This window comes from Phascolarctos cinereus, unplaced genomic scaffold, assembly GCF_003287225.1.
Source record: "Phascolarctos cinereus isolate Bilbo 61053 unplaced genomic scaffold, phaCin_HiC Scaffold_2;HRSCAF=192, whole genome shotgun sequence".
In the NCBI taxonomy this organism is placed as follows: Eukaryota; Metazoa; Chordata; class Mammalia; order Diprotodontia; family Phascolarctidae; genus Phascolarctos; species Phascolarctos cinereus.
In genome coordinates, this window is record NW_027555625.1 from 384,230,760 (window position 1) to 384,244,892 (window position 14,133).

At 41.1% G+C, this 14,133-nt stretch overlaps 1 protein-coding gene across 1 annotated transcript in view; it reads right to left on the bottom strand.

The window, feature by feature from the left end:
* Positions 1-8,600: 8,600 nt before the first annotated feature.
* The window catches only part of LOC110192900 (proton-coupled amino acid transporter 1-like), a 57,682-nt gene continuing 52,149 nt past the window's right edge, over positions 8,601-14,133 (bottom strand). Inside the window, exons 9-10 of the mRNA XM_078149196.1 lie at positions 12,145-12,314; positions 8,601-8,941 (exon numbers count right to left, since the gene is read on the bottom strand). Of these exons, the coding sequence (XP_078005322.1) occupies positions 8,670-8,941; positions 12,145-12,314 (442 nt within the window). The 3' untranslated portion in view covers positions 8,601-8,669. The remainder of the gene's footprint in view (positions 8,942-12,144; positions 12,315-14,133) is intronic.

Consider the following 14,133-nt stretch of genomic DNA (forward strand, 5'->3'; position numbering starts at 1 on the left):
TGGTGAGACTAAATGTTGAGGTTTAGGGGTGCTGGGACCCCAAAATTACGACATGTGGGTCCTGCCCAAATGAATTTGACCCAAGCCTTCTTTCAGCCAAAGACAAAGTTTATTAAAGATCAGCCATGTTGGCCTGACTCTTAAGGAATCTGAACATTTGTGACCCTCATAAAGATGGGCGGGCACGATGAAGTCTCAGACCCTAAATGGTGGTCAGGATGGATCTTATATACGGGAATATGGCAGGGATCTAGGATTGCCAAGTAGTTTGGGGTGACTGGAGGAGGGTCCTGGGAGAATCTTGATGGTAGTGACTGGTAAATTGAATGGGGTCTAGATAAGATCAGGGATGGAAAGTAACTGGGCCATCCCCTGGCAATGGACAATGGAGGGCTAGACTCAATTAGGATAACAAAGAATTGGGAGACTGGGCATGGGAGATAAACAAAGGCCAGTAGATAGGATTATAGCCTCAGGCAAACACCAGAGACTTCCTTGATCAAGTAAGAGAATTCAAGGGCAGTCCAAGGGTTTTCTAGGGCCTATAGACAAATGGGACCCAAATTCTTTTTTTGGGGTGAGGGGCAAAGGTCTTGGCTTGGGCCTGTACCACATCATTACCATTGCAGATCCAAGTGCTGCTCATATTTTGTTAGGAAGGATGTAAATTCTGCTCTCATATTTCCCATTTCTCTTTTAAACCACTCAAGAACAGCACATTGTGGTTCCATGTTCTCACTCCACAGAATCTGCTGTCTCACCAAGTGTTGGATCATTTCTCTTCATTTTGCAGCATTCACATATATCTGAACTTGTTTATTAGATCTGGAGGCCATATCGCCTTTGCCTTTTGTTTTTCCTGTTAATTTATCTGTGTATTTTTTAGGTCTTTGAGATTCCTTCCTGAAATCTTTGGTACTCTCAATCCCCACCCCATCTCCCTTATTTTCTTTATCACTTACTTCGTATCTCCCCTCTAATTTCCTTGGGGACTGCATGTCAAAGTCTCTCAGCCTCCTCCCACACTGGGCATTCATAGTTCATGTGCCTAGGTCTCTGCCTCAATTGACTTGGGTGGTCAGAAATGGCCCCAACTGGATGCTACATTCTTTCCCTCAGCCCTGGACACCAAGATAGGGTGTCCTATCTTGGTAACCTGTTCCACTCTTTCTGTTCCTTAGATCTGAGGCCCAACACCTGGGAGTTCAGAGCTTTGCAGCTCAGGTGCTTCTGGCTTGCAGCCTGTGGCAGGCTTTTGCTCCTTAAGGACTGTGGCCAAGTTGTCTGTCTGAGGCCCAAGCAAATTTCTGCAGCATGGACCCAAGCCAGGGTCTCTATGGCATTGGAAAGAAGGAGGAGGAACTGGGTTCTCATGGAAATTAAGTGCCTTCTTCAAGGGTACACTGGCAGTAGTTGTCAGGTGGGATTTGAACCTAAGTCCTCTGACTTCAGGGCCAGTGCTTCTCCCATACAATACAACATTATCTGGACTGATTATTTATATAGTTCTATTGCAGCTAAAATTTAAGCTAGGTAACCTCAGTTATCCTAGCTCTGATTTTATGAATGGGCCTTGAATTAAATTTGAATACCATATTTATACTGCATTCCCTGCCACTCAATCCTGGCTTATAAACCAACCAACCGATTAGCTCTAAAGTATTGATTTACTCTTTGGGGATACAGGAGGAGGCAAGGTCTGAGTCTTATTGGATTCCCAGTCTGGTTGGAGAGAAGAGCCAGTACTGGGCTTTGCCATACCAAGGTGCCAGAGGTGCAGCGCCTGCTCATCAGCTTCTCTTTTTTTTTGGTAGTAACCCAGAGTCTCCTTTAGCACTCTTTCTCCATCATGGTTTAGTGTTATCTGTCACCCCTTGTTGGGGGCACCCTCCCTGGTAATCCTGCTTTCCCCAAGCCAGTCTCAGATTTGGCTCATTGTCGCCATCTTCTGGATTCCAGTTACCACTGCCTTTCCTTTCTGAACATGAATCGTACACCCAATTTAGACTACTTGTTTTAGAATGGCATCCAACTCCTTCATTTTAAAAATGGGCAAAATGAAGACCAGAGGAGGAAGGGAAAAGACTTCTCAAAGTCATACTATGATTCAATGGCAGGTTAAATTTTCACTTCCAAGCCAGAGTTCTTTCTACTATAATGCACTGATTTCTACCACTCTTCCTCCCCTGGAGAATATCTGCCTTACACAGGATGAAACCAACTTACCAAGCAATCAGTGACTACGCATTCCAAAGTCCTTGAAAAGATAACAATTTACTTCATGTCTCCAATGAATAATTAGAGTTAGAAGGGAAAATCTAATTCTAAAAAAGGACAATAAGATTTCCTATTGTGAATTTTGTTTTAAAAAAAATGGAGTAGATGGAGATCTGTAATCAGTTTGGGAAGATCTTAGAGTGAAAATTCTCTTCAATGCAGATCAACAATTTCTGTCTGTAATAATTTTAGGGTTACTTGGAAGCACTGAGAGGTTGTGGTTTGTCAATAATCATTCAATCAGTATGAGTCAGGCAGGACTTGAACCCAGGTCTTTCTGGCTTCAAGGTCAGCTCTTTAGGCACTATACCAAATTTCTCTTTCCCAAGATTTAATGTTAACTACATCCTCTCAAGTTAATGTTTTGGTTTTTTGAGAGGCAATCAGGGTTAAGTGACTTGCCCAGGGTCACACAGCTAGTAAGTGTCAGAGGCTGGATTTGAATTCAGGTCCTCCTGACTTTAGGGTCAATACTCTATCCACTGCACCACCTAGCTGCTCTCTCGCCTTGCCACCTGAAATTAATGTTAAGATCTTGGCCAATTTAAGATCTGACATTTTACTGTCATTGATTCTAATCCTGGATGTGCTTATAATAATTATAGTAAATGTAGGAAGTCACTTTCCCTCTTCGGGCCTGTTTGCTCATTTGTACAATAAGAAGTTTGGACCAGGTGATCTCTAAGGTTTCTTCTAGCCCTAAGTCTGTGATCCTATAATTCAAAGATATGAACTACCTTCAGTTTTTTAGTCTTATGAATGAGGAAAAGAACAATGATCTCTTTCTTAATGCAGCTGACCCCAGCCCAAGCCTTAATAAAAAAATTAAGGGAAGTATGACTTTGGGGCAGCTATGTGGCCCAGTGGATAGATCACTGGGCCTGGAGTTGGGAAGATGCCTCTTCCTGAGTTCAAATCTGGCCTCAGACACTTGCTAACTGTGTGACCTTGGGCATGTCACTTAACCCTGTTTGCCTCAGTTTCCTCATCTATAAAATGAACTGGAGAAGGAAACGGCAAACCACTCCAGTATTTCTGCCAAGAAAATCCCAACTGGAGTCTCAAAGAGTTGGACACAACTGAGAAACAAATGAACGAGAAAATGACTTATGGAGACAGGGATTCTTTAATAAGGAATTTCTAATATTGACAAGTTTTTACGGTTGGGTCTCTGAATAGGAATGAAATTGAGACCCCTAAGCCAGGTGAGAAATAGTTTCTTTTTTTTCTCTTTTTAATTTAGTATTTTATTCTCCCCCAGTTACATGTAAAAACAATTTTTAACATTCACTTTTAAAACTTTGAGTTTCAAATTCTCTCCCTCCTTCCTCACCCCTCCTCATTAAGAAGGCAAGCAATTTGATATAGGCTATACACATGTGGTCATGCAAAACATCCATAATAGTCATGTTGTGAAGAGAAATAGTTTCTTATCCCATTTCTCAAACCATAAGATATTTTTGTAATATGCTAATAAGCCTATACATTCAGAGCTCAATGAACAGGGTCACAAGGCCCCTGAGGATCCTGCAGGGGGTTGGGGAAGTGGGTTAGTCCGGATGTGTGTTATTGCAAGGATAGAAGGTGGGTGCTTGTGAAACTAAAGCATGAGGGTAAAGTCAGGAGGCTGTAGCATCATCTCTCTTGCTTAGCCTTTTTTTGGGAGGTGTGGAGGGAGATAAGGGGATGTGTGAAGCAGAGGGATGGGGATGTGTGTGACTGTAGGTGCCATGTCTGGAATGTTCTACTCGAGAGGTTCTTAACCGTTTTTGTGCCCTGAGCCCTTTTGGCAGTCCGATGAAGCCTATGAATCCCTTTTCAGAATAATGTTACAATGCGTAAAATAAAATATGTATGATTTCAAGGGAAGTGAATTATGTTTAAAAATAGTTAAGGGTCAATGCACCACATGTTTAAGAACCTCTGATTTACCTCTTCACTTTTGCCTCTTAATATCCCTGGCTTCCTTCAGGATCAGCTTGATCCTATCTTTTAGGGTCAGGAAGCCTTTTCCTGGTCCCCCTAGCTGCTAATGCCTTCCGCCTCAGATTGCCTTTCATCTATGCTTTATCTTATATATACCTGGGTATTTATAGATCTTATGCATTAGAATGTACATTCTTTTTTTTTTTTTTGGCTAGGCAATTGGGGTTAAGTGACTTGCCCAGAGTCACACAGCTAGTGAGTATGTGTCTGAGGCTGAATTTGAACTCAGGTCCTCCTGACTCCAGGGCCAGTGCTCTAACCACTGCACCACCCAGCTACCCCAGAATGTACATTCTTTGAGAGCCAGTTTGCCTTTCTTTGCATCACAGTGCAGAGTACAGTAAATGTGCTATGTGCAGGGTACATAGTAAATGCTTTCTTTTTTTTAATCTTTAAAATCTTTTTTTCAATCAGCAAAAATCTGCCTTCTCTTCCTCTCTGCATGCCCTTCCCCTTACCCCAAGTGAGAAGAAAAACAAACATGGTACAAACATGTATCGTCAAGCAAAACAAATTTATACATTGGTCACATCCTGAAAAATGTTTCATTCTGCTGAGTCCTTCGCCTTTATCAAGAGGTAGGTAGCATGTTTCATTATTAGTCTGGAATCATGGTTGGTCAGAGTTCCCAAATCTTTCAAAGCTGTTTATCTTTACCATTTTATTATCATTGTATGAGTTCTAGTTTTGTTCACATCAGTCTGCATTATATGTTCAAAAAACCTTCCCAGCTGCCTCTGAAACCATCCCATTCATTTCTTCTAGCACACTAGTATTTCATCACATGAATATACCATAGCTTGTTTAGTCATTTCTCAGTTTTGGGCACCCCTCTGATTCCCATTCTTTGCCACCTCAAAAAGCTATAAATACTTTTGTACATCCTTAGAGTTTGTTTTGCTTAGGTCTAATCCTTCACTTATTCTAACTTCCCTCTAAATCCCCCTTCCCCCCTCCCTGCTTTTCATTCTATTTCCCTGTTGAGTTCTCTGTTCAGCTTTATGTGTGTGTATGTATATTCTACCCTCCTTTGATCAGTTCCAGAGAGAATGAGGTTGAAGCCTTAGGTGTGTTAGATGTTCCCTGTCTCCTTTGCTTATATAGATGTCTACTTGTACACTGATTATGTGAGATAATTTCCCCTCATCTTCCTTTCTCTTCCATCCTCCTTTTCACCCCAGTGTGTTCCTCTTTCCTTCTCTTTCCTTTCTTAAGATCATCAAAGCATAATAGTACTCCCAGATCTTGTCTAGTTAGACACCCTCTCTGACCCCTGATGAGAAGATTCAGAGTGGATACATATATCATTGCTTCATATTTAAATATATGCAGTTTATCCTTGTTCATATCATGTTCATTCATTCATACTGTTTAATGTTTCTTTTAACTCCTGCTGAGCTTCAAAGTTTCTATGCATCTTCGGTCTTTTCATCAGAAGTGCTTAGAAGCCCTTTTTCATTAAAGAGTTTTTCCCCCTCCAAAAGGATTCTTCTCAGTTTCGCCAGGTAGGTTATTTTTGGTTGTAAGCTTTTATCCTTTGCCTTCTGCAATATTATATTCCAAGTTCTCCTTTCCTTTATAGTGGTAGCTACCAAATTGTATGTGATCCTGTGGCTCTTTGGTACTTGGATTCTTTCTAGCTGCTTCTGCTAATTTTTTTTTTAAGTTTAGAAGTTCTTTTGTATTTTGGCTATAATATTCTTACGAGTTTTCGTTTGGGGATTTAAAGAGCTGAGTTCTATGTCCACTTTGTCCTCTGGTTCCAAGAGTGCTGGGCAGTTTTCTTTTAAGAGTTCTTGGAATGTGATATCTAAGCTCTTTTTTGGGTCGTAGCATTCAGGTAGTCCAATGATTCCTACATTTTTCTATTTGATCTTTTTTCCAGGTCAGTTGTTTTTGCTATGAGATAGCTTACATTTTCTTCTATTTTAAAAAGTCTTTTGACTTTAAAAAAAAGCATTTCTCATCATCTCATGAAGTCATTGGTTTTTATTTGGTCCATTCTAATTTTCAGGGAGTTTATTGCTCAGTCAAAGTTTTGTATCTCTTGTGCCAAGCTGTTAATTTCCTTTCCACTTCTTTCTTCCATAGCTCTCATTTTTTTTCCTTTAGCACTCATTTAATTTATATGTATTTTTTATCTTTAATACCTGCTTCATCCCTTTTAGGCATTCTAGTTGAGTTTTTGCTCCAACATCTTTTTGAGGCTTTGTTTGTAGATATTTTGGAATCCTTTCTTCTGGGTTTGAATCTTGAATGTCTTTGTCACCATAATAGCTTGTGATCCCTCTTTTTACCAGAATTCCACCATAAGGCACAGGTCCCTTTCTCAGTCCCCTGTAGATCTGTGACCTGGAACTGTGTAGTGGGCAATAAAGCTGCCTATTCCTGTCATGGTATCCTGGGATCTTTTTTCCTGGTGCACAGCCTCTCCCTTGGGCTGGAGTGCTTTGCCCAGAACGCTCCTCCTGGCCAGAACCCTTCTCAAGGGTCCACGGACCTCTTGTCTGTCTTATTCTGCTGACCTCGGCTGGAAAAGATTACTCACTGTGACATTTTCTTTTTCTAAATTTCCTCATTAGGCTTGAGTTTGGTAAATTTTCTTGATTTGTTTGCAGGTGTGGAAGGTTGCTTGGTGGTGGTGGGGTTTTACGGTACTTCTCGCTACTCTGCCATGTTGGTTCTATCTCCATGGGGAATGCTTAATAAATGATTAATCACTTGACTGAATGATTGCCACCTCAGAGACACTAACCTTTAGAAACTACTGGTGGGAACCACCAGGTCTAAGGCAAGGGACTGAAGAACTCAACCTGTAGCTGAATTTCAAAGGGCCAAGAGCAGTAGGAAGAAGGCAGGGCTGTGGGCTTCATAAAGCTGTGGCTCTGGACTCGGAGGGCCGCAATCCAAATCCTACTTCTACTGCTGATTCTCTGGGTGACCTTGGGCAAGTCACCTAAATCTCTTTTGTTCTCTACTTCCTCATCTGAAAAATGAGAGTTAGATTAGATAAACTCTGAAGGTTATTCTGGCTCTAAATTTATTGTCTACGGTCCCATGATCCTTTTCATTTTCCTCTTCTTTCTCTCATCTTTATTGCTCTGCTAGAAGAAACTATACCTACCTATCTGTTGGTTTTACCCTAGGTCTTCAGGCTAAAGTTTTCTTCCTAACCCATCTGTGTCTTGGACACTTTATGCAAATGGCTTCTATCCCACTCAGGTGAGGATTAGAATATTGGAGGTTGCTGGAAGTGTGGTGGGGAAGACAAATAGGCTCTTAAGGCCATAGCAATATTAATAGCATTTATATAGTGCCTATTATATGCCAGAGACTGTGTTAAGTGCTTTACAAATTTTACTTCGTTTGAGCTCCACAATACTGCAAGGTAGGTGCTGGTATTTGCCATCATTTTACAGTTGAGGAAACTGAGGCATACAGAGGTTAAGTCACTTGCCCAAAGTCACATAGGTAGTAGGAGTCTGAGGACAGGTTTGAACTCAGGCCTTCCTGACTCCAAGCCTAATGTGTATTCTCTTCAGCCATGAAGATTCCAACTCTTCCACACCTTAGTAGACCTCAGTCTTTTATGACTATAGCCGTAGAAGTTCATCTCCCTAGTGGCCAACCCTGTGATGATGATCTTCTATGAAACACAGCTGATCCTCAGGTAACAAATAGGTTTGCACTTAAAAGTCTTACTGGCACAGCTTCCTAGAGCCTGAGCTCTTGCTGATGGCCTTTGTGAATGCCAAGGTGCTCTGATGTCTACTATATACATGCACAAGAGAAAAAGGAAGGACCCAGAAGTGGTTTTTTAATGATGCAGGTGTCACTGCCCACATAAGTGTTATAGTTCAGCAGTACTTTGGCATAGTTTACTCCTAAGACCGCAGGCAGCTAGCTTTCCCAGGGGCATACAAACAAACAGATGCCTAGGGAAACTCATCCAGAAAACACCCCTATTCTCCTCTGACTGACATTTGCTCTGAAATAAAGACTTGCCTAGCTCTTTTTCTTTTTTCTATCAAGACAACTGACTCTGTAGCTACATTAGAAGGACCAGTTAAGGAATTCCCATCCAGAATGTCAGCTAGACCATGGCTACACATCTCTGCATAGCCATCTCTACTAACTGTAGGTATCTTCAGAGTGGAAGAAAGTAGATGCTCCCTTTAAGATTATAGGCATCAATTTTTATAGACTTCATGCTCCCGAATCTCTATTGCTTTGTCTCTCATAGTATTGTGCTAACATCTAGAGTCTAGGTTTTAAGCTTCACCCAGAAGAGGAAAAATCACTGACACACAGCAGGAATTCAAGAGGGAGGTGTGTATAATAACAATTTAAAATCCAAGTATGGGAATGTGGGGTGAGAGGAAAGATGTTCAATGGAAAGTAGAAAATTACACAAAGTCCTTGGTGACATTTTGTGAGGAACTGAAAAAGTTCTGGTGGATTATTTCATAGAAGGCTTGGTAGGTTCCCATTATACACCCAAGAATGCCCAGGATACTGATAAAGAGATCCTTAATAATGATGAAGGAGCTTAAGCCATCTGAGTAATAGGTACAGATCTCCAGGAGTGGTGGGATGATCAGAGCCAGAACACTACAACTCGCAGAACCCAGCAGCACAGTAATCTGCTCCATTTGGGGGATCAACATGGCAAATACATCTGTAAGAGGAAGATTGCAGAGGTTCAGGATTGTGCCAGTACCAAAGAAAACTGCTTCCTAAAGCCTACAGTCATCAGCGGAGTGCTGGCATTGAAAAGGATGATAAGAATTGGCTGTTGCAGTCTTCCTCGCACATGTTTCTTGCCATTGCAAGGTAACCCCAGCAAGACAGTCAGACTCATTCAACAGAAGGAAAATTGTGCCGTTTTCCAGGAAGAGAGGCTGTAGAGTTCCTTTTCACAAACAAGGCCCACATAACCAGATTAGACCCCTTAGAGGAAAGACTCCTTCAACAATGGAACAGAGATAAATTATAACCATATGGTTCACTGCAGAACTATACCTAGGGCAGAACAATCAGTGCTTTGGTCCAGGGTATCAATTTAGAGGCCATAAAAATGACAATTTTTTTTATTTTTTTAGTGAGGCAGTTGGGGGTAAGTGACTTGCCCAGAGTCACACAGCTAGTGAATGTCTGAGGCTGGATTTGAACTCAGGTCCTACCTGACTCCAGGGCCGGTACTCTATCCACTGTGCCACCTAGCTGCCCCTAGGCCACAGAAATTAAACACATGCACTTACTTGCTCATCAGAAACAATTGAGCTTTAAGAGAAACAGCCAGTTAACAAGAAGAGCTGGTCGATTGATAGCATTGAAAATAACATTGTTCTATGAGCCACTAACAGAACTGATTCTCCTCTTGCTCAACTGAAGTTGTTATGTTCACTTTGTATTATTTTTACATCTTGGTTAAAAGGTTGATTTGACCGTACCTTTTGTGCTACCTGCTGGGGACCAAAATTACGTGGCCCCAAGCTCCATCTGAAGGTGGTAGGACTGTTGTCCTCTTCAACCACCAGAATCTATGTGCTGTCCACTTAGTGCATGGAAATGAGGGGTTAGATAAGATGCTTTCATAGGTCCCTTCTTGTTCTGCTCTTTCAGTCTGTTTTAAGAAGTTCCATCAGCTCTGATGTTTTATGGTTTATGTTCTAAGATCCACTTCCAGTTCTAACGGTCTTCGAACTATGAGCCTCTCTAAAGTTAGTCTCTTCCTTAGTAGGAAGAGAACCTATTTCTGCCGCTTACATTTCATTCCCATTTAATACCTATCAGTCTTTCTTCTAGGAACTACTACTGAGTCTGAAGTGGGTTCATTAACTCTATCTGATTTTTTGAGGAAAAAGGGATCACGTACATCCATTGCACTAATTGTTCTCTACTGATTAAGAACTAGATAGATTGGTCTAATGCCACGCTTTCTACTTGCCCAACTCCAAGGTGAGAGCCAAGTGAAAAGGGAAATAAAGAAAAGACAAGTGCTGGTCCCTGCAACAAACGATGTCTATAATGTGCTGCATGGACCTTCAGATCAATCTGCACAAAGGTCACCACCTCTACTTTCAATCCCTTCCCATCTACTGGTTCCCTTCCTTAGTGTTTATAAACATGCTCAAGTCTTCCTAGCCTTAAAAATAAAAATTTCATTCAACTCTCGTTGACTACTTGTCAAGCTATCATACTTTTTCTCTCCCTTTCACTGCCAAGTTTCTGGAAAGCATCATCTATACTTACTGACTCCATTTCCTTACTCACTTTTCAGCTTCTTGTAATCAACTTGCTGATGTGACCACTCAGCTGAAAAGGATTTCTTTTTATTTTTTTTGGCAAAATTTTTTTTTATTAATTTATTTTAATTTGTCAACAATCACTTCCATAAGCTTTTGAGTGAAACTGATTTCTTAAAGGTTTCTTTGCTGAATTGGATGGCCTTTTTTTAGTCCTCATCTTCTGATCTCTTTGTTGATTTTCACACCAGTGATTGACCCCTCCCGAATACCCTTTTCTTTGTCTCTCATGACAAGACTTTCTATTTTCTCTATACATCTGCGTGTCAGTCTCCTACCCTGGATCTTCATTTGATCTGCCACCATTTAAGTATGATTGCCTGGGCAGCAAGGTAACTGAGTGGATAGTGCCAGGGTCTGGAGTCAGGAGGACTCATCTTCCTGAGTTCAAATCTGGCCTCAGACACTAACTAGGTGACTCTGGGCAAGTCACTTAATCCTGTTTGCCTCAGTTTATTATGTAAAGTGAGCTGGAGAAGGAAATGGCAAACCATTCTCGTACCTTTGGCAAGAAAACCCCAACGGAGTCACAGAGAGTTGAACATGACTGAAAAACAGCTGAACAGCAACAATATGGCCAGGAAGTATGTGTGGCCAAACTTGAACTCAGATCTTCTTGACTCTAAGTTCAGCACTCTATCTATTGTTAACACCTAGCAGCCTGAGTGAGAAAACTCATGTGGGTCTTAAAATATTTTAAAGATTGTTAAAGAAAAAGGGCAGCTAAGTGGCACAGTGGATAGAACACTCACCCTGGATTCAGGAGGACCTGAGTTCAAATCCGGCCTCAGACACATAACACTTACTAGCTGTGTGACCCTGGGCAAGTCACTTAACCCCATTGCCTAACCAAAAAAAAAAATTGTTAAAGAAAAAGGAAAATCCCAAAAGAGGTCATGAAGAGTCAGCCATGACTGAAATGACTGAAGAACCACAAGTATGATTGCCTTCTGAGGCACTGTCCTGAACTCCTTTCTTTTTTCTCTTACTACATTCCTTTATCTTTATGCAGAGACAACTACCAAATCTTTGTGTCCATTCCCACTTTACCTCCTGAATTTCAGCCCTGCCAGACTGACTACTAGATTTCTCTACTTGGACCTCCTATAGACATCTGCAATTCAACAGGTCCTCTTTCTACCTTAAATCCATTTCTTCTCTCCAAGCTATTTCTGTGGAGCTGTCATCCATGGTTCTTCCTTTTCTCTCACCCCCCCCCCCAATTTATTTAACTACCAAATCATGTTGATTTTACCTCTACAAATTTCTTCTGTTTTCTCAAACCTCACCATACCATAGTTCAGGTCCTTGTCCCCCTACTCCCATCGCTCCCAGCCACTTGCACAGATTACTGCAGTAGCTTCCTAAATGGTCACACTACCACTCTCCTCCAATCCAGTCTTCATATGGCTGTCAAAACCATAGAATGTTAGAGCTGAAGGGGACCTTGTCTGGGAGGGACTTTGTAGTGATACTACAATCTAGTCTTCTCATTTTGTAGATGAAGAAATTAATACTCAGCTGATGTGAAATAAGCACCTTAATAAAAAAAAAAGTTCTGCTTTCTACTCACATGTCATACAGACCATGAATGCACAGACAGACAAGTCAACCAACAATTCATTTTGTTCTGGTACCCAGGACATGACAAGGGGGATGATGATCTCTGCAGGAACATAGAACTGCAAGGCGTAGGTGAAAAAAATCCCAATGGAATGGAGAATCTTGACAGACTGATATAACCTGAAGATAGAATCCAGATGGTGAGTTTGTTTCAGAAAATCCTCCCAAGATGTAGTATAAACCCTTTAGCCCTAAAGTGACTGTATAGGCTCATGTGGCAAGGACAGATTGAACTCAGTATTGTGTGGTATCAATGGGATTATTAGTATCATTTATGATCTTGGGAAAATAGAAAGGGCATCTAAGTGGATTAGGAGTCAGGAGACCTGGCTTCTAAGGTTGAATCAATAGAAGTCTAATGTTCCAAGCAAGAGAAAGGCTAGTCCCACTGACCAAACCCTGGTTAGGTCACAGATGGAGCATTGTATCCAGTTCATTTTAAGAAGGACGTCAACTATCTCGAGCGTATTCAGAGGAAGCTATCCATAAAGGGAAGGTGACTAAAAATGAATGTGTCATAAAAAGAGCATATGTAGGAACTAGCATAAGAAGAGAAGACTTAGGCAACAATGATCACACTTATCTAAAAGCTTGTCACGTGTAAGAAGGCGTAGGCTTTTTCTGCTTGGTGGTTTCAGGATGGAGCAGGGCTAGGAAGGAGTCAGATCAACCTCTTTACTCTGCCTCACTTCTAGTTCTAGGTTCTCCCTCTGCCACCATCACTCTATGACTTCTTCCTGGAAGTTAACACAATTAACATTTATCTCTCAATCTAGATCATGGTGGCTATTTTTTCTACTAGCTCCCAGGTCATGTTTCCTCTCTCTTTTTTTTTTTTTAGGAGTTCAGTACCTGAATTACTGTTCTCTTCTCCTCTCCAACTTCTGACATTATTGGAGGACTTCAACATACATGTCAGTAGTCCTTCAAACAGCTTAACTTCTTGATTCATCAATTTCCCATCCTGTAACTTAGCTCCTACTCCACATCATGCACCCTCCACCACGGGTGATCACACCCTAGATCTTGCCACAAGTGTTTCATATTCATGATTTAAAAAACAACAACAACAACAAACCTCTGTCATTTTTCTATCTGGGCATAAGCTCCTGTCATTCCATCTCTTGTGTCTTACCCCTTCTCAAACTGATTTCTTATCCTTATTTTAACTTCCAATCCCTTCATACCTCCATACTTTCTCAGTTTGTGACTCTGCTTTGACTTCACTTTCTTTACCAATCTAAACCCTGCAATTAGCCATTTCAATTACACGTTGTCCTCTCCTTCCCTTACCTCTTTGTCCTATCACTACTCATTCTTGGATTATTTCTACCAATCTCCTTAATTCCTATTCATATGTTATTGAATAGAACTAGAGGAAGTCACACAATTTAGATCACCCTGTTTTATTACAAATTTACATTATTAGATCTCAAGTAGAGCCTCAGTGCTGCAAAGCAATCCTTCTCCCTAATCATTTATCCCACTCCCCACAGGCACTGCTCCAAACCTTTCTTTCCTTCCTCAAACCATCCTATGGTTTGGCAAGAACAGATTGAACTCAATATGGTGTGGTATCAATAGGATTATTAGTATAATTTATGATGCCATGTCAACCGCCTTCCTTGTGCCCATCTCATCACCTCTCAACTAAGGGATTTGCCTCATATTCTACTGAGAAAATAAAACCATTCACAGTGAGTTCCCTCTTCTCTTCTTTTCATCTTAAAAACTCTTGACATCCTTCTCACCCCTCTGTCTCTATCTTTACTTCAGTGTCTTATAATAAGATGGTCCTTTGTCTTTCCAAGGTCAAACCTCTCTACATGCCCTTGATCCCATCCCTTTCTCTCTTCTCTAACAGATTGGCCCCTCAATTATTCCCCCTCTCTCTAATCTTCACTCTCTCCCTATTTATCATTTGTTCCACCTTTTGTCT